Genomic DNA, 19,828 nt, shown 5'->3' with positions numbered 1-19,828 from the left:
ATGATTGCAGGCCTTTAAAAGTAAAAAGGAAGAATACATAAAAGGAATGAAGATGCAACCGTAATGAGAGCATTAAAACTGACTCCAGGTAAAAGCTGTCTGTCATTTTCATTCCTTGAGTGCCACAGATGTATCTTCTTGATAGGTTTTGTGTGCTGTGGGGCTTTTATCTGTGATTAGTCAAAGTGCTGCTCCCACATTTTCATTACTTCATGACTGGAGATGCACTATCTTGTCTTGTTGGCCAGGAGAAAAGAATGAATCATGTTTGAGTAAATGCTATGTCTGAGTGACAAAGTGGGCTTGGATCCATCGATGACGTCCATCAATGGTATAGAAAATGGAACTTTACATTCAGTGCAGGGCTCTGTCCCAGGCAGTTATTTCCGTACTGATTACAATGCTTTGAGCCCTCCGACAATGGAGGGACACAAAGGTGATTAACCCCTCCGTGACCCTTATGTATACGCTTTAAATAGACGACATTATGTTTGAAGCCAACCGTCCGTCGAATCATTATTCTCATGGGGTACATTTAGCTCGTCTTCTTAGCTGAATGCACGCAACCACCCATTATCTTCTGGCCTTTCATACCTCCAGTGGGTATTGGCCGAATTACTCATGCCAGTTTCAGGTGCCGGGCAACAGGTCTGCTCCATCTGTCTGTGCAAACAGACCGGCTGCCGCTCTTCTCGCTGCACAGGAATACATGTGTCGATGTGTCTCGCTTGTTTCCCCAGGAAGACGCTGGGAACCAGCGACGGCATCAGCGTGCCATGGTACTGACAGCGGGTGGGGAAGACTGCAGGGCTGTGATGCATGAGCGTTGGGTGTATCCTGTGGAAAGTCACGGAGCGTCTCATTTCCTTTTTCCAGCTTTAGCGGCCGGTGGAAGTCTTTGTGTCTGCATGCGGCTCAGGCCTGTGATCATATAGTCTCATACAGGGCCCTTAGACCAGGAAGTGCGCTTGTCTTGACCTTGTGCGGGCGTGCTGGAAGAAGAGTAGTGGCTCTGGGGGGGCATTGGTATGTCAGTGTTTTAAGTGGGCTTAGGTGACTCCCTTACGTTAGTCCATTGAGCTGGACCACAGCTGTGCCTCAGGTTTCAGTGTGTACCTGGACCTCCACGCTGACTAACCTCACAGTGTGCAATTGGAGACCGATAGAGCCTGCTGTCTGTGCCATCCCCTGCTGTCACCCTCTCCAGAATCAAATTCTTTCCTGTTCACCCCCTGGATGTATCGGCACGAGTGCGTCACAGGCCTTAGGCACATTCCCTGACTGTTGACACAAACACAGACACACACACACACACACACACACACATGAAAGCTACAATAAGCTGTGTAATCCTAGACAATATGTGTCAACATCTGTCTTTAACTAGGATCGGTCAAAGACTAAGTGACAACACTATTGTTGTGAATGTGAGGTGGTGTGTGTTGTGTCCCCATTGGGCATAAAGTCATTGCATGAGTTTATTTATTGAGAATGGAGTAATTGTTTTATCAAAAGCAAACTGGGATTACTTTAGATAACGCTGGCACTGATACACAAAGGAATTGCTGGGCAGGAAAAAGGGTAGGGGCCATTTCCATGTGTTTATCAGAAGGTCGAAAAGTCCAAAACGATGGCAACTGTACATGAGGTTACACGTAACAAAACACAATCCCACCCTCTGGACAGGTTTAATTCAGAACACTTTTCATATTTAATTTGGAATAAAACAGTCAAAAGATGAGTTTTTCTGCATGGATGTGCAGTTGTTGGGGGCAAATCCCTGAAACTAAATCATTTGAAGTGTGCTTGCACATAATCACTGGATTGGTTAATGATTACACTCACCTACCGGGCCTCTATCTTCGGCAGGTCTTTCACCTCTGAGGCAGCGGGTCTCCAACATTTCTGTCCAGTTCACTCGGTAACCACGGACGCTACATGATGAAGAGTGTTTACAGGAGCAGAACGAGTCAGGAGACGGATGGTTATCTCCAGGCATTCGTCTCTCTTTGAAGGGGAGGGGTGACAAATTTCATTACTGATAGAAGTATTGATTTCAGCAGGCGAGGCAAGACACAACCGAAAAAAAAAAAAAAAAAAAACCTGGCGCAAAAATGCCTTGGATTCCTTCACAGATTTTGTAGCCCGTACGTCCATGTGAGTAATTGTGACATAGAGACTCATGACTGCTAAGAATACTGGATCGGTTTTCCCCGGAGGGCACTCAATGGCTTCCTCCCCACGCTTCACAACTGCTAAACCACTCAGTCACTGAGAAGAGGAGCGAAAGTTCTGAATGTTCAGATCTGTAGCATTTTACATTTCCTTTACAATTCCTTTTCACATACAGTATACTCTATGTGTAAGTGGATATACATAGATATACTCTATGTGTAAGTGGATGTTTTTTTATAGACACATACTGTACAGTATGAAGCAATTGATTCAATTCTAATAAGAACTGGGAAAATCAACTACATGACATGATAGTTTCATTATTCATACTGCTCAGAGTGATTTCTGGACTGCCATTATATCTAAGAGATACTTTTCAAAATCGAATCAAAATATATATCAAATGCAGTGGAACTACAATGCATTAAATTCATGAAATATGTATGATCATCACTGTTTTAATGTTTTTAAACCTTTATAGATGCTGACAGATATCAGAGCAGAAATCTGGACTATTGTCCGAATGTTTCCATTTCTTCAACTATCTTAAAACTTTTACTCATAAATGTTTAATGATACTGCTAAAAGCAATCTCCTTTATAACTTTCCGTCTGTGAGAGATGAAAAGCATAGCTTACACGTCCAGCTATCTAGTCCTGGCGTCTGTGTGACAGCTGATTGGCTCTCAGCGGGTGTGATGTCACCGCTGGCTGCTATAAGGGTTCTGAGAAATAGCCTGAGAGGCACATTGAATCCAAGAGACCTCATGTGCTCAAGCGGCAGGACTCCTGTGTGTCTGTGACCAGCGTGAGGACAGCGCAAGCAGAGACAGAAAGAGGAATAGAGAGAGAGAGAGAGAGAGAGAGAGAGAGAGGGGGAGAAAGGGAGAGGGAGAGGAAGCAACAGTCTCTCCGATATGAATACCACATGAGGGCAAAGCACTTATGCAAGCTTCAAAACATATCTTTGGACTTCTTTTGGGAAACAAAACAGCATTTCATTCAAAGGATTGTGAGGCTCTCACCCTTTTCAAGTAAGTGTGAATTCTATCAAAGTTCTTAACATTATTTGCACACCTGTACTCTTCATTTCAATTTCAGTTTACCGTGTTCAAAACAACCAAAAACTTCATTTCCCTATTTGCCTAGAGTATCTATAGGCTGTTGTCAAAACTGTACAGTCTGTTCAGCAAATGTTATTCCTGTTTTGAGCGTCGGTTATGTGGTTACACTGGTTAAGCTGCATAGTGCACATATGTGTGTGTGTGTGTATGTGTGTGTGTGTGTGTGTGTGCGTGTGTGTATGTGTGTGTGTGTGTGTGGTACAGGGCTTGCTGCTGCGGCTGCTGCTGCTGACGTTGATCTGTTTTTTGTGTTTGCTGCCTGGCACGCCAGGAGGCCATGGGGAGCGTGAGCCCGTCAGCGCTGCTGAATGTGTCGGCGGTGGCGGGGGGCAACTTTTCGGGCAACTTTACGTCGTCGGAGGAGGAGGTGGTGGAGAGCGGCGATGCGGTGGAGACGGTGCTGCTGGGCATCCTGATGGGCCTGCTGGTGCTGGGCATCGTCTTCGGCAACGTGCTGGTCATCACGGCCATCATCCGCTTCCAGCGGCTCCAGACGGTCACCAACTACTTCATCACGTCGCTGGCGTGCGCCGACCTGGTCATGGGCGTGCTGGTGGTGCCGTTCGGCGCCTGCTACATCCTGCTCAACACCTGGCTCTTCGGCAACTTCCTGTGCCTGTTCTGGACGGCGGCCGACGTGCTCTCGGTGACGGCGAGCATCGAGACGCTCTGCGTGATCGCCCTGGACCGCTACCTGGCCATCACCTCGCCGCTGCGCTACCAGTCGTTGCTGACCAAGCGCAAGGCCGGCGTGGTGCTGCTGACCGTGTGGGCGGTGGCGGCGCTCATCTCCTTCCTGCCCATCCACATGGAGTGGTGGGTGTCGGACGAGGCGGAGGCGCAGACCTGCCTGGAGGACGCCCACTGCTGCGACTTCAACACCAACACCGCCTACGCCGTGGCCTCCTCCATCGTCTCCTTCTACATCCCGCTGGCCGTCATGGCCTTCGTCTACGCGCGCGTCTTCCAGGAGGCGCGCAAGCAGCTGAAGAAGATCGACCGCAGCGAGGGACGCTTCCACCAGCAGAGCGGCCGCTCCCAGGGCCAGGCGTCCGCCTCCGGCGGAGGTGGCGGCGGGACCATCAGGAGCACCAAGCGGAAGTTCTGCCTGAAGGACCACAAGGCGGTCAAGACCCTGGGCATCATCATGGGCACGTTCACGCTCTGCTGGCTGCCCTTCTTTGTGCTCAACGTGGTGGGGGCGATCTGGAAGGTGAACAACATCGCGCTGACGTATCGGATACTTAACTGGATAGGCTACGCCAACTCGGCATTCAATCCGCTTATTTATTGTCGGAGCCCGGAGTTTCGGAGCGCTTTCAAGGAGATCCTATGCTGGGGAAGCTCGTCGCATAAAAGGCACCGGAAAGCTAATGGATTAATGTACGGTGGACACAGCTGGCAGGCTGACCGGAGGACTAGCAGCCAAAGCAGGGCTTCTCCAGATGATTTTGGGGCTATGGAGCTGGGCCCTGAGACTCTTACCACAACATATGAGACACAGATGGAAACTGCACTAAAGACATAGCATCTGTTATCTAAGCTCATCTCAAGGATTTGTTTTTTGGTCTTTGAATGTCTTGGGGGAAAAAAGACAATCAGTGGCAAAACTGGTAAGTTCAAAATGGGATGGTATGTTATATGCCGGATGTATTCCTGGATGGATACTACACTGCTGAATTCAGCCTGTATTAATGGCTGGGAGAATTACTCATGCTTCTCTTTGGCTCTGTTCAGCAATGAGGGTACTTATTTTACACATAGGAACACTAATATGAAATGTGCATTGAACTGGAGAGAGTAATCTTCATGACTATTTTACCTACCTCATAAAATGTGTTTTTCTGTTTTCACGTGTTCATGTTATTACTTTCAATTTACACTGAATTTACACGTATGCATCCAGCATGGACCTGAAATGCATAAACAAAGATGAAAGGAACATGACATGAAAGATACCCATAGCATGATAGAGGACGCATATCATGACAAGGGAGGTGCTGTTATGACCACCTTTGTATTATGAACACTCTAAACACATTCCAGAGGGATGTAGTGTGTGTGTGTGTGTGTGTTTTTTTTTCTTTAAGCCAAGGGCCCCTCTGTATACTACAGATCCCTTGTGTAGAGAGGAGAAATCTAACACTGACAAGAGTCAACAGGTGCAATTAGTCGCCTGACTGAGCTATATCCAGCTGCACTTTTCTGCAAAAGAGAAAAGAGAAGCCCCAGGGCTCCTTACTTCCTGCGAAAGCCCGCTCTTTACCCTGCTCACTCTTAACATTTCCTGTTAGTCCTGCGAGGTTACTTGGTTACTTGGTTGGGTGCATCATGTGAGCCTGCACATAAACTAAAGATAGTAGCATTACACAGATAGCAATGTCTGTCGGAGGGAATGGCTGTTATTGAGATGTTGGGAGAGGGCAGTGAGGTACTGAAAAAGTACATCGACAAGTTGAGCTTTTTCAGCAGATTGTTATCGCAGTCAAGTTCGATATAACACCATAAAACAAGGCTCAAATCTTAACACTTTACTGTTTTCAATAACATTGTCTTTGTGAGATACAGATAGATTGCCAGGTCAAGAGATATTACATGAGGGTTGTAAGGTTGTAGATTTGCACTTTGGTAAACAGAACAGAGTGTTATCGTGAGGGCTATTTGTATATGTATGACTAATAAAAATACGGGTGTGAGCACAGAAACAGTCCCGAGTCCAACGGAAACCCTCTCACTTATAGACACTTTCAGTGAAAGAGAGAAGAGGTGAACTATAATTTAAAGTGTTGTAGGGTTTTGTTAAGTTACATGTACAGAATTAAATAGTCTGCACACATGTGTTGTTGTTGTTGTTGTTATTATTGTTGGTGGTGTTGGTGTTGTTGTTGTAGCTGTTGTTGTGGATATGAGTGAGATGAATGAGTTTGAGAGTGATAGGAATGTTTTTACTGTTTTGCATAAGTGTGCACAGTCTCCTTGACACAGTGGCATTTGTTTGTATGTGTTCTTACTGATATGACTGCTTTCAGGTAAAACTGTGACGTATTTTGAACTTGTCCTGAGATGTTTTGTTTTAAAAAAAAAAACATGTGAAGTGTTCAGTAAAATTGCTGAACTTTGCTGTGTTTGTGAAACACTGTTGATGTTCAAATATGTAAACATACATAGCATGCCTTTATGTCAAAGTAGAACTGACATTTTAAATAATGTTTTAATGTTTTTCCCAGAAGACCACTGATGTTTAGTGTTGATACCAGAGATAGTACTGTACAAGTCCATTGTTTATTGTTTTAATTCATTCCAAAGATATTTTTTTTACAGTGACGTGAAAAACTATGGATGTAAAAGAGGACTGCTTGGGTTGTCCCGAAAAACATCATCCACTTGCTTGATATTGCTTAACGAGTCACTTTAAAAGCAGAAAAAGATTAAATATGAATCTGTTCATTCTTCTTGATTTATAACATTGTTTGAGATGTTTGTAAACACTGCCCTCCACTGGTTCTGCAGAGCTCCCTGTCAGTCCTGCTTTAAAACCCATACGGGACTCGGTCCACTGTCCCTCATTCGCTCATGCCTAGTAGCAGCTCTGTACGTTCTCCACTCTACAAACCACAAATATGTTTCTTTCTATTCGACATCAGAGGAGACTTTCACAGACACTCCACAACCTCACAGGATGTCACCATCTTTAGAAGCAGATTGTATCTGCATCTTGTGAAATGCATGGTTACAGAAGTTGTGTTGTTACACGACACAGAGTGTCTATAATACAGCAGTTGTTTCCAGTGACAACATACATGCCATTGATATAAGAAGACTTGTTATTGACTCTATTACTTGATAATTTACAAAATATGAAACACTTAAGAACCAAACCTTCAACAAGATTGTTGACTCACTGAGAGTGATTCTCGACAATCTATCAAGTAAATGTAAACTAAGTCTGACCTTTGCCCTAACGCCAAATCCCATGTCTATTAGTATTCCACTCTGTCAACAAAGCTCCAACAGATTTATCTGTTTATTGATTTGTCTTGATGGTCTGCTCAAGTAAAGTTGGATTCATAGCTGCTAAAGATATTGGCTCTTCATAACTTTCTGCACAGTGGCTACGGTGGTGTGCCTGCAGCGATATCAAATGATAGTGCTGTCATCTATCCGCTCCATTTGCTTTGCTTGTAGATTTTAAACGAATGTGAGGTGAATCTACTCAAAGGGATTTTAGAGCAAACTGGCTGCGGTTTTGTCGTCTTTTGTGACTGGAGCCTTTTAAAACCTCATCTTTCATATATGCAGCACAGAAATTGTGCTTTCAACCACTTCATGATGTATAATCAATCAAAGCCTGGTCAGAACATCATTATACACAATTTCACCTGCCGTCTATTTTCAAAGTATATTTGAGAACACTTCAGAACAGCTCAAGATAACAGCACTTACATCGGCAAAATGATTCTGCCCTTTTATACGGTATCTGCTCTCCCGAATCAAAGTTTCCATTCAATACAACATGAGTCAAACATAACACGCATTTTATATAAAGTATAGTAATAAGAAAAAAAACATTAGTGCAACACATTTTTAGCAATGCAGTCTTCTGATAAAATAAAAGTGTGCTACTGTGGACAACATACAGCATCAGGACAGACAGGACAATGTTCAGTGCAATGTACAACATGCAACAAACAACAGTGGCAAGCGCAGTACAGAATATAACATGAAGCATACAACAATAATTAAACAATGGCACCAAGAATAGACACTGAAAGGGGGCAGTAACCAGTAATACATGTCCAAAACATGTGCAAAATGCAATGTGCTACCAATGTAATTGGTACAATTACCATGTAATTACAATAAAATCCATGCTGACTGTTCAGACATAGTCAGATACTACACCTCAGCATTGATCAGCAATTCTTGTTAATACATTAGATTTAATAGCAAATACGTGTAGTCATTGCCTTTTTTGTGAAACTAAGATTGTTTAAAAGTCTATGTGATAAGCTTGCGTCAGATGTCCAAAATGTTGCAATGTCACGCATTGATTAAAACATGAGGCAACAGTCACTAGTCATAGCAATGATTAGGATTTGTCAATATCCAACAGGACTCAACCCGCACTCTCACTATCTACTCTCTAACTCTCTGACTCTCTAACTGCCTACAAATGGTCTTTTCTGCCTAATCCAGTCAGATTAACGTGATTCAGCAGCTCACTTCACAGGCTAATCAATGGGCTCCCAGTGGAGGACACTATTAGGGGCAGGAATGTGGGTGAGGGCTTTGGAATTAACAGCTCAGCCCGGCCGAGACCGCAGGGATAGCCATCGAGTCCACGACAGTTGCTGCCGTCGGTGGCCAAGGTCCAGCTCGTGGACAGTGTTTATGTGTCCTGGGGTCCCGCTTTGTGTAGTCGCCACGACACTCTTGGTTTATTACGTGCCAGTTTGTTTCTCTGATCAGCAGGAAGTTTACAGATCTCGGCACAAAAAACGGCGTCACTCCTTTAATCTCCATCCAACTTTGAACCCCCCCCCCCCCCCTCCCATCTGGTTCTTGTCCAAAAGGATGACTGGACAACTGGCTTCAAAAGCTTCTACAGAAATGTCCTAGTCCCAATTTTAGCCCAGACGTACAAAATATCTCACAACAGAGAAGTCATCTCTCTACCTCTCTTTTCCATTCAGTTGCACTTCTCATATTCTGACAAGCTGTGTGTGTGACAACCAGTTATTTACAGTTTGGCACGAATGGAAGTCAAATAGAGGAGAACTCAAGAACCTTCTAGATAGAAATCACTCATGGAAAACTCATTTGCACCAGGTGATAGGCCCTCCTGAAATGTCTGCATGTAAGGTACAAGCCAATATTGCAGGGACCGGGCGAGTTTGCATTATTCAGCACATATTTCACTCTCAATTTTGCCACCACCTTTTCATGCATTTATTATTCATGGTGTTTTCAGAGTGTGTTGTGATAACTTTGACTGATGGAATATTTTCTTCCTCTGATTGGCAAACATATAATAGGAAAATTAGCCGCACCAGGTTCATGAAGAAAACAAAATGCCTACAGGGAAGTCTGGCTTCTCCCTTCAACCAAGGAATAGAAAAGTCATGTTTATTTGTGACTCAACTCTGCCCTGCAGAATGCCATCCTGAACAACAGAGTACGCTATTTGCAATGAACATGAAAGGGCCGACAGTCTTTTTGAAAATCTGACTGTGCTGAAAGCAACATAATTGAGCCACTGGTTGTGTGAAAGTATTGTTTTTGGTCCGTAATATATTTTATGTGTGAAAGGGAATTTAACTGTAATGCAGGTGATATGTGCTTCCACTGAATATAAGCATGATAAGCCAGAAGTGAGGTAAAGGATAACGGCCACTGAGATGTCCTGATATATGGAATGAGTGAACGAGATGGAGACAAAGAACTCCATGACACGAAGAAGAGTTGAGTTCCTCCGCCAAGTCCATGCATTCTGTAGGATATATCAGGACATCTCAAAGGCTGTCATCCCGTCAGCCTGGTAGCCTCACGTATGTATGTAAGTGTGTGAGTGGCTACCGTGCATTTTAGACCACGTGGTGCAGTTTTAAAAGAAACAACATTTTTCAGTTTGTTGTACTACTTTCTTTGGTTGCTGACAGTGATGTGGGGTAGTTTGCATGATTCCACTGCTGCAAACCTGCTTCTGAGTTAAACTATTGTTTACTGGTTGTCAGAGTTACCATTCAGAGCAGTGATATGGAAAGGGGATTAAACTTTTTTTTTACCAGATCTACTTCATAGGTGTCCTGATGTACACAATTAATATCCACCCTACAAGCCAATCAGAAAACAACATGTCCTTGTCTCTGGGGGATAAAGAAATCTATTTTAGGAAGGGACAGAGAGTTCCTCTAAAAGGGTCTGTGCTTTACTGGGTTTTCCTCTCCAGTCACTCACTGACACACTTTCACATAGCCTATAGACTTCACAATGTTGTAACCTAAACATTTCGAGTGTTTTATTAAAAGAGGCCCTTATTAGCCTGTATATTTTTCTAACCCGTTTCCTCATCTGGTCCATTATCTCATTCTGAATCAGACAAGAAAAAGGTGAAAGAAAATTATATAAGAAAGACAAACATTGCTGGTTCCCATAGTGACAGTAGACTAATAAATGATAGAGTTACAGAAGCAGTGGTTAGTGAGCTAAGTGACATAATGTGGCTTAATGTGGCTCATTGCTCCTCACCAAGATTATGTAAAGACATTGACAGTGACTCTACTAGTGGAAGACTAAGACAGTATAGCTGTAAAAACACCATGGCAACTAGGATTGCACCTACTGATAGAAAGTGCACCAATGCTTATTGTCACTTAGATGCAAGTGTCTGCTAAATAAATAAATGTAATGCCACATTCAATAATAATGGGGTTTCATTTAGAACAGCTTTGAAACAGAATAAAAATGGCATTGCATGTATGAGTCTCTCTCTCTGTCTCTGTCTCTGTGTGTATGTATGTGTGTGCAGCGCGCGCGGGTGCATGTGTGAGTGTGTGTGTGTGTGTGTGTGAGAGTGTGTGTGTGTGTGTGTGTGTGTGTGTGTGTGTGTGTACTGTTAAAACAATGATATGGATCTTGAAAGAAACAGAGAGATGTTCTAATGAGGATGAGTGCTGATTTCCCCTGGGAGAGACACGCAGTAGTCCGCTCTCAGTAAGAGCATGCTGTTACACACCCAGAAGCCACATACAGTACACACCACTCCATTCATTTGCATTCTGGGACTTTGAAGCAACTCATGCATTTCACTTTCACTACACAGTAATATACTACACAGTAATATTCCTTTGAAAAATTTGCATTGATCTTTATAAAAATGATTCCTCATTACGTATATGAAAGGTTGTTATATCATGTCAATACTTTATACTATACACAGTCAGCATGTCCATTACTAATAATTACAGTATCTTGCAGACCAGGAATTTCATCATTATGATTCGCATAAAAAAACATAGTTGGCAACCTTTTATCTGATCTATCTTAGATAGTTCCAACTAAATGAACAAAGACAAAACATTATTCATTTTTGCATGATATGTAAACGTCTTTTGAAAGTCAATAGCACATTTCCATACCCGCACACAGGTACCTTTACGAGTGTTGCCTATGCCTACTTTATGGCTTGGTGACAAAACAAAGAGCTTAAGTCATTATAATCTGCCATGAAGGTACAGTGTATATACCATGCTCTCTCTACCTGCATACAGTATGTCCCAATGCCAGCACACTGTGAAGATTTTCACAGAAATGATGACTCAACACAAGAACAATCACAGATATTTTGCTTTCATCTTTACAGTGCTACTGTATATCTACAAGTTTTTTTTTCTTCATTTTCCAGTCGCTGGGTCAAGAGTGTTCCCCTTCTGCTTTTGCAGTGAGAGAGAACAACTGGAACCTGTCTCACACAACATGTGCCAATGAGTAGGTCATGCTCCTGCAGGACTGCTGGGGTCACGTGCCACGTGTTGCCTGCGAGTGCCAGACGAGTAGTAAATCACCCCGCACAACATGCCAGTCATGAAATAAACCAACACGGGAGTCCAGAGCACTGACAGTGTTCTCCAGTGTCCCCAGGCTGAGGCTAGTTTTAGACACCGTGCTATTGTCAGATCAGCCACTTCCTTGTCCAACCAGCCACTTCATTTTTTTTGTGGCCTATGCCTCGGCCCCTTGTCTAGCTTACTCTTTGTCCATTTGTGATTGTCTGTGTGTCCACTCCTGGTAAATGGACGCAAATGATGTGCGCATCAAGTGCACACGCCGCTGAGTGATGGCTTTGCCTTTCAATGCTGATAGGAAATCCATATTTCCAACGCCAGTCTCCATCAGCTCTGACTCCCTCCGAGGGAACCTCAACATCGAGCCCCGCCCCCTCCGCAATCAGACACACTGTGAGGTCTAGGTTGCCATGGGTTACCCTGATGTCATCGGTGTTGCATTCCTTGGGGGCATTGTAGTGTTACAGTAATAAATGACAGTCTAATGCTGTGGAAACTGTGATGTTAAATCAATAAAGCTGATTAAAGATAGCCCCCCATTTTGGAAATGTCAAAAGAAACGACAAGAGTAACACTGGGTTCTCCTTCAGCTTGTGTTCCACACCTGGGCAGCGGAACAGGATTAGAAATGAAAACTACCAATCTGCTGTTACCAAAGAACCAGTCTAAATAATAACTACCATTCTGTGAAATATGCTGCTGCATTGCCCCTGCCTGATAAACTGACTGACATGTTTAAACGCAGGCCTCAGACCATCTGGTCTTTAAAGGAAAAGAGAAAATGGTTAAATGATTTGGGACATAAAGATATTTAAGGTGGTTGTAATTTGAAAACAATGTACTTTCCACTCAATGCGCCTGCAATTAAGAGAAGGGAACATTGTGAGCGCATAAGAGCATCACCATGTTGCACACACATAAACACTCATGTACATAATGATGCCTTAATTATATTTTAGGTTAAACACCGTTCAGGCTAGTTTAGTAGGGCTACAATGTCTAATTGTATTTGCGAAATACTGGGGGCAAATGTTCTTAAAAGACAGTGACCAGAAACCAGTGATCAGAATGCTGACAAAAAGAACATGCTTACAGTACATTTTGATGTTCAGGATTGTGTTTATACATGATCATTTCTTTTTGAGTAACTTTTTCACATGTTTATTCTATCGCCCTTAATACCCTTGGAAATTATTTCTTACTTTCATTCCATTCTCCTTGTTTCGACTATTTCGTTTTGTAGTTGTGTCATTCATGCTCATGCTTTATGTGGTTCTTAGCAGACACTTTTGTCAATAACAACAATGATATCGCTCAATATTAACATTAACATTAAAATTAAGTTTATAGTGAAGTCATATAGCCTATATTTATAAAGTGTCAGTAATTGACTTAATAGAATTTAACTGAATAATACACATAAAGATACAGTATACAAACTGTGTCTCTGTAAGGAGAATTAATTATTAAGAGAAATGGTAAACAGATCCTAAAACTGTCGCTAGAACCTCGGTTAATCATTCCACCACTGAGGAATCACAGACAAAAACAGTCTTGACAGTATGATAGCCAAATATAAAAGACCCTTAAACAACAATATGATTTAGAAGTGTGTTCTGAGAACAAGAGGAGTTCAAATGTTTGATTTCTCCGCTCAGGTGCCCCTATATCTCTCTCATGGAGCTGCATGATTCCGTTCCACATACTGTACCACTACTGACACCTTCTGGTTACAAGGTTATGTGTGTGTGTGTGTGTGTGTGTGTGTGTGCGTGTGTGTGTGTGGGTGTGTGTGTGTGTGTGTGTGTGTGTGTGTGTGTGTGTGTGTGTGTGCGTGCGTGCGTGCGTGTGTGCGCGCTGGTCAGTTGGGATATCTATCGAATCAGAACACAATTAAATCAGACAATCAAAGAGGCTCAAATATCTTATGGGTCTTAAATGTGTCTGTTTTATCTTTTTAGTGGTTTAAGAATACATTTATAGCCTTCTTCCTCTAAGTGTTCATTTCCAATCAGGTTTAGAGAAACCTATGTCTTCATCTCATTGTCACATTGATCTCTCTGCATATATCTAGGCCTTTAGAACAAGCTATTGCATTGTGGAACCTTATAACCTGCTCTCTCCAACCAAACTGACTTTTCACAATAATTTAGCATACCACAAGATGTCAGTAAATACTCTGGTATCCAAAATGTTCCCTTTACACTGTGCTTGCTTTCCGACTTTGGTTTGGTTTTGAATTATTTCAACTTCCAGTTTTAGGAGATGATGAAACAGAAAATACCGTTGTCTAAAATTGTTCTAATGCTTTTAAGTTGTTTAAAATGGGCAAAAACAAAATATATAGGCCTACAGTATGGGTTTGCATGCCATGTTATCCTTGCAGAAGGGTGATAAAGTTCACCATTTCTGCTCCCTCAATTTACTTTTCTTTTCATTTGTTCCAACTTCAGAATTGTTCAGTGGGCATCGTAAAAGAGAAAAGTTGTATCTAGCACTTTTAAGTTGGTAACAATGTAGCATACTACTGTAAGAAAAATGAAAACATGTGTTTACATGTCATCTTGTCTTTCCATAAGGGTAATGAAATACGCATTTTCTATTTAGGTCAACTTTACAGCTGAATATAAGGAATTGGCCAAGGGATATCACCTGGCACTCTCCCTACTTGAGTAACCCTGCAACAAGAACTTTGACAAAACCAGGTTCACTAAGATTCTGGCCCAGACTTTGATATAGTATACTTACCTGAGTGATTCAATTTTGGCTTATTCGTGAAAAATGTTAAAAATTCTAAATACAATCCCTCAAGGTGTTTTGTTACAAACTACATTTGATTTTGTTTCCAATCCTGCAAAATACAAAGTTCAAAGTAGCCTATGCTAAAGTAATTAAATACGTATTTCAAATAGGCTACATATTATCAAATATTGCCCTTGTCTGACCAAGACTATATGCGAAAGCTAAACAGACGATTCAAATAATTTAAAAAAAAATCAGAAAGCACTCAGCACAAACATCTTTTACAGTATGCCTAAATGGCACCTGATGGGATTACACCTGGCTAATAAAAACATGCATTCCTGTAGTTCAGATAATTAGCGTTATTATTCCACAGATATCAAACTCAGCTAGTTTGAACTCTGAAGTAATGCCGGGTATTTGTCGAGAGGTAAAGCAAAGCATCCTTTGTCCTGCCTCAGCAATGATTTCGCGCACCACGCCTGTGACGATGTGCGTTTGATCCGATACCAATGGCATGGTTTGATCATGGCTGACGCTACACGGCGCTGGTGGGCCATATCACGCTCGTCAGTTCCTAAGCAGAGATCCGCTGGAGCCCTCGCAGGTCAGAGGAGAAGCATCGCGTCGCAGATTGGAGCACAAGTGACGGCATCTGACACAGTGCTGGAGTAGCCTCCGCCTCATATACCATGCAACGGTGTTCTTTTGGAAGTAGGATGCTGTCGCCTGCAAATAGAACGTGACTGAACTACGGTGCACCACCAGTGCAATCCGGATTTAGTCAAATCCTCAACGAACAGCAGTCTCAACAAGAGCATTGTTGTAATCGGCTTCTCCACACAGGGAACACCCATCGCTCCATTCAGATTCCTGCTTTATTCCTCACCTTGTCAGGAGAGGACATCTTACTAGTCGGAACAGTTTACGGAGCTCAGTGCGCGTCCAGGAGTTAAGAGTTTATAAATGGTTTATGAAAAATTGCTGGTGTCTCGGAATTGTCAGCAACTATTAGGCTAATTGAACAGTCCGTTTTAGATATTATCCTAAAGACGCTGATCATGTGTTATACGAGAACTGAATAGTCGTTTCCCAGTGTAAGTTGTAGGCTAATATAATTCAAGGATTCATTTCATCATGAGTACCAACGGTAAGAATTTGATATGTATCCTCTTTTATTTAAGTTAATAGACTGTTGGCTAGTCTGAGCCGGTAGACTTGGTATTTCTAGAGACGGATTATGCTATCACATGGCGACTCAGGTAAGGATAGGCTACTTTGCACCTGTCCCCCCTTTCGCTCGCTCTCTCTGCATGTTTATAGTCTACTCAAATATTATTCTGTTTGATTCAATTATCATCGATGCACGATTTGATCCAAAAAAAAAAGGGAAAACCAAATTTCTGAAATGTCTTGTACGCAACATTTTTAACAGCTCATGTAGCTGAAATTAATGGTCAGTGTGCGAAGACAAGTTAATAAAGCAGAAGTTGTTCGATGGAGGTGAGGCACATCACCAATATTGGCTTACAGCCTACGATCTGAACAGTGTCAATTACAAGCAGTGCAAGAACTTGCCATGCATTTGCATTGTCTACTCTAACCCTTTGATCCCAGTTAGTTTAACAGTGATTTTCGTTTGAATCGAAACAGATTGTCAGTGTCAAAGATAAAATTGATACAGTGACACAATCCCTACGTTATCCTGTAATTTAGGCGAAGGTTATGCAATGTGTCCTGCGGTATCTGCACAATGTTAGTCGTTAAAAGTTCTTTCCCGTTCGCTTTGGATACAGCTTTCCCTGAGACACACATTTCCATATCTAGACAGTGGGACATATGTCATTACTACAACTCTGGAAGTGCTGCTTTTCTGATAATCAGCTCAGTCTGGAGTCCATTGCAGAAAACACATATTTCTCCCACTTGGAGACATGTGTCATTTGAAACAGAAGTTGGACAACTTTTGATGATTGATGATATTTTTGGTGGTGAAATGACACCAGAGTCTGCAGTAAGATATATGGAATATATGATGGCTCAGAGTTTAGGTTGCAATACTGACCCTTGGATAGATAAAGCAGGCAAACATAATACATACTGCAAAAACAGATGAGCGTTGTACAGTACGCATGCACAGTCAGAGGAGCTCGTCCAGTTGGTTTCTATCAAAGATCGTGTACTACTGCATTCATGTCTAGGATTACCACCCTAAATCTCCACTATTCTCTTGTATGAGCGGTGTTATTATGTCACTGCATTATTCTCCATTCTTGTGACTCTGCCAAAAAAGTAGCTTTCAGCACTGGTCAGTGCTGGCCCTCCACTGAAATGGTGGCACGTGTCTCTGCACTTCTTGATTGAATAGATCTATTGTGGGCATTGCAATGCCGGGAATTCCTTTGTTAATCTACAGACCTCAGCTGACAAGAGCAATGTGGCTTTATTCATGTATGTATAGTTTGTGGAGAAACATCAGACAAACACAAGGCACTGTAAACGCAGCTATTTTATGTTGCTTCGTTACCTAAAGTTGTCCTTGAGAGAGAGAGAGAGAGAGAGAGAGGCAACTACTCTCTAGTTGCCTTTTAAATGGTCAAGGGCAAGATCAACTTGATACATTTAGAAATATGAAATAGCCAGTTAAGTGGACTGTTGTCAGTGCCTATCAGTTTTTAACTCTCAGAGCTCAACAAAGAATTTTATGTTGACTTGCTATTATCAAGCAACAGAAAAAAGGCATTTAGGCTGTAAGTCCAGAGAGCATACTTCTTAGTATTTCCAGAGCCTATCTGAGCAGTGTACTCTGCAGATGTTCATCTCCTAGTTTCAACATAAAGGATTTTATGAGAGATGGATTGATGTTTGAATTAATGTTATCACACACTTTGCAACACAATTCTGTTTTCTCTCTGAAAACCAAAATTCAGTTAAGCATTTTTATAATCATGTTGACCAGCTCATTAAAGATGAGTCTTATAGACTTATTTTGCAGTGATGAATTCCAGAAAAATCTCTGCTTTTTGTGTTTCCTGTGTAGTTTCTCCCCTTATCATCTCTACCATCTTTATTTATAAACAGTTGTGGTCATTTGAACATGTTCCTTGATGACCTGAAGAAATACTGAAAGATCTCATTAAAAAAGAAAATCCTCTTTGTCAGAAGGTGCATGCAAATGTTAAAAGTGTATGACTCTGGGTTAAAGGCTTTAACCCTTCAGGTCACAGAGTGCCCAGCACTGTTGCCATGTGAGATTTCTGCAGAAAGCAACTGTTCACATTCTTCTGTCTTTCTCTCTAACATTCTAAGAGCAGAAATAGATAGAAACTTGGTGGAGATATATCTTGTGCCATACTTCTTTTGTGTAGCAATTCAGCCGCTGCCACCTCAGTCAAATTGGTCCTGGACAGCAATGGTCAGATTTTCACTAGTCATGTTTTGCTGCCTGTCGATGCGAGTGAGATTATGATGGCATGGCACACTCTAACCAGACAGACAGTAGTGTCTGTAAACACCAGGGATTCTAGTGTGGTTTAGATGGCATTAGTGGGGCATGTAGGGAGGCTGCATAGTTTCCATGCCAAGCACTGATAGATCTGGACGGGCATGCCATCTAGATCACAGACTCAATTATGTGTGAAGCCAAAGAGAGTTTCAGCCCAAACCGGTTAGTCCACAGTCCTTTACAGCGTGTCTGTGCACTCTCTCCTTTCATCTCTATTCCTCTCTTCTACCACTATGTGTTGTCTGGCTCTCTGTCTCTCTATCTCTTTCTGTCTATCAGTCTATCTATCAGTGTTCGCTGATGACCATTTGAATTAAGTTGACATGTTTTGTCAAGATAAGGCTTGCGGAATAAGTGCCCATGACAGACAACTGGCCAATTCAAGCTGTCACTCTGGATTGTTCTGTTTTCACACAGCCAAATCCCAACCACAAGATGAAATAGCAAGATGTCTCCTTGAATTTGTCTGTTCACAGCCTTGTGCTGTTTTACAGTACTCTGTTCAGTTTGTTGCATGTTTTTTCCACATTTCTGAGAATAAACTGACAATAAATTGATATTTGTCTTTCCAAGTATTTCTGTTGTTGGTAATTGGTGGTTTTCAGGCATATTCTCCAATCATGGTCAGCTGTTCCCTTCCTTATTGTCCTCAGCTGGAGATCTAACAGATCTACAGTACATGTACCTCTGACTCTTGTTTGCATCCAGCATCATACAGTGGTACACATTGTGTTCCTTTTGCACCCCTGAGCTCGCAAGCCTTTATTGGAGGAAGAGCAGAGTCAGCACTTTTGCCCCCCACTCCCCAAGGCTGTCACTGCTGGTCACAGCAGACCGTCCAGGCAGAAATCACCTGCAGCCATGGCCCAGCCCGCCAGGCAAGCTGCCTCCTCTCATGTTACTGTGACCCTGCCATGCAGAGGACAGTGTGGCCGGCCGGGCAGTGCAAGAATCTGCTAAGTGTGGCTAATGCAAGGCTCATGCAGAATGTAACCGATCTGTAATGGTACAGTTCAATCTTCTTCTTTCTGAAGACATGGACGCACACATCTTCCACTTACTTTTTCCATAGTATTGCTCATTTCTTGTTGGTTTGCTTTTTTTGACAGGTTTGACTCTGTAGGCCTCAGAGATTTTCCAGCTTGTTAGGGCTTGTTGAGTTGACATCTATAGCGGTGTGTGGAATGTCTGAAGCTGTGCTAGCCTAATGGCAAAGGACAACAATACAACAGTACATGCCATGGAGGAATGCGTAGTCTTATTCATGGCGTGCCGTGGAATCCTCTGTGCCATGGGCCCAGCATACGGAGGGAGCTTTGTGTTTGTGTCATTAGTCATCCCCCTCTTCCCATTCCCTCAGTGTGTTGCTGTAATTACTGCCCATGCGAGCACGGTTCAAAGGGTCGTAGTAAACACTTGACCTTTGACCTTTTCCCTGCCCATAATCCCGCAAGGAAATAGGCTCTCTAGGCCCCCTTGGCAATATGAATCCGAGTGCAGTTACGACCATTCTCTTCCTGTGGAGTCAGAGTCCTGTGTGGCTGGAAAGGGCCTCCAGAAAAACTGAACAGATGGATGGATGCATAGAAGGAAGGGTGAATGAAAAAAACGAGTATACTGTACTTTATTGCAAATTTCAGCAAAAAAAAGTTTGTTGGTTGAGCTGACTGATTTGAATCATGACAGTGGCTTGATGCACTTGTAAGTCCCTGTGTTCTG

General features: G+C 42.5%; 2 protein-coding genes across 5 annotated transcripts in view; both read left to right on the top strand.

Moving 5' to 3' along the window:
- The first annotated feature begins 1,934 nt into the window (after nucleotides 1-1,934).
- Nucleotides 1,935-6,745, top strand: adrb2b (adrenoceptor beta 2, surface b). Its single transcript, XM_062536771.1, has 2 exons — nucleotides 1,935-3,208; nucleotides 3,570-6,745. The coding sequence occupies exon 2, from the start codon at nucleotides 3,576-3,578 to the stop codon at nucleotides 4,824-4,826; it is 1,251 nt and encodes a 416-aa protein (XP_062392755.1). The 5' UTR covers nucleotides 1,935-3,208; nucleotides 3,570-3,575; the 3' UTR covers nucleotides 4,827-6,745.
- An 8,461-nt stretch (nucleotides 6,746-15,206) lies between these two features.
- Nucleotides 15,207-19,828, top strand: part of LOC134080359 (actin-binding LIM protein 3-like) — a 79,325-nt gene continuing 74,703 nt past the window's right edge. For all 4 annotated transcript variants that reach the window (XM_062536769.1, XM_062536768.1, XM_062536767.1 and 1 more), the window contains exon 1: nucleotides 15,207-15,754. In XM_062536769.1, the coding sequence (XP_062392753.1) occupies nucleotides 15,742-15,754 (13 nt within the window). In that variant the 5' untranslated portion in view covers nucleotides 15,207-15,741. The remainder of the gene's footprint in view (nucleotides 15,755-19,828) is intronic.

The sequence above is a fragment of the Sardina pilchardus genome, chromosome 5 (assembly GCF_963854185.1).
Source record: "Sardina pilchardus chromosome 5, fSarPil1.1, whole genome shotgun sequence".
Lineage (NCBI taxonomy): Eukaryota > Metazoa > Chordata > Actinopteri > Clupeiformes > Clupeidae > Sardina > Sardina pilchardus.
Note: the sequence above shows the minus strand (reverse complement) of the source record. Positions and strands in the feature narration are given on the sequence as shown.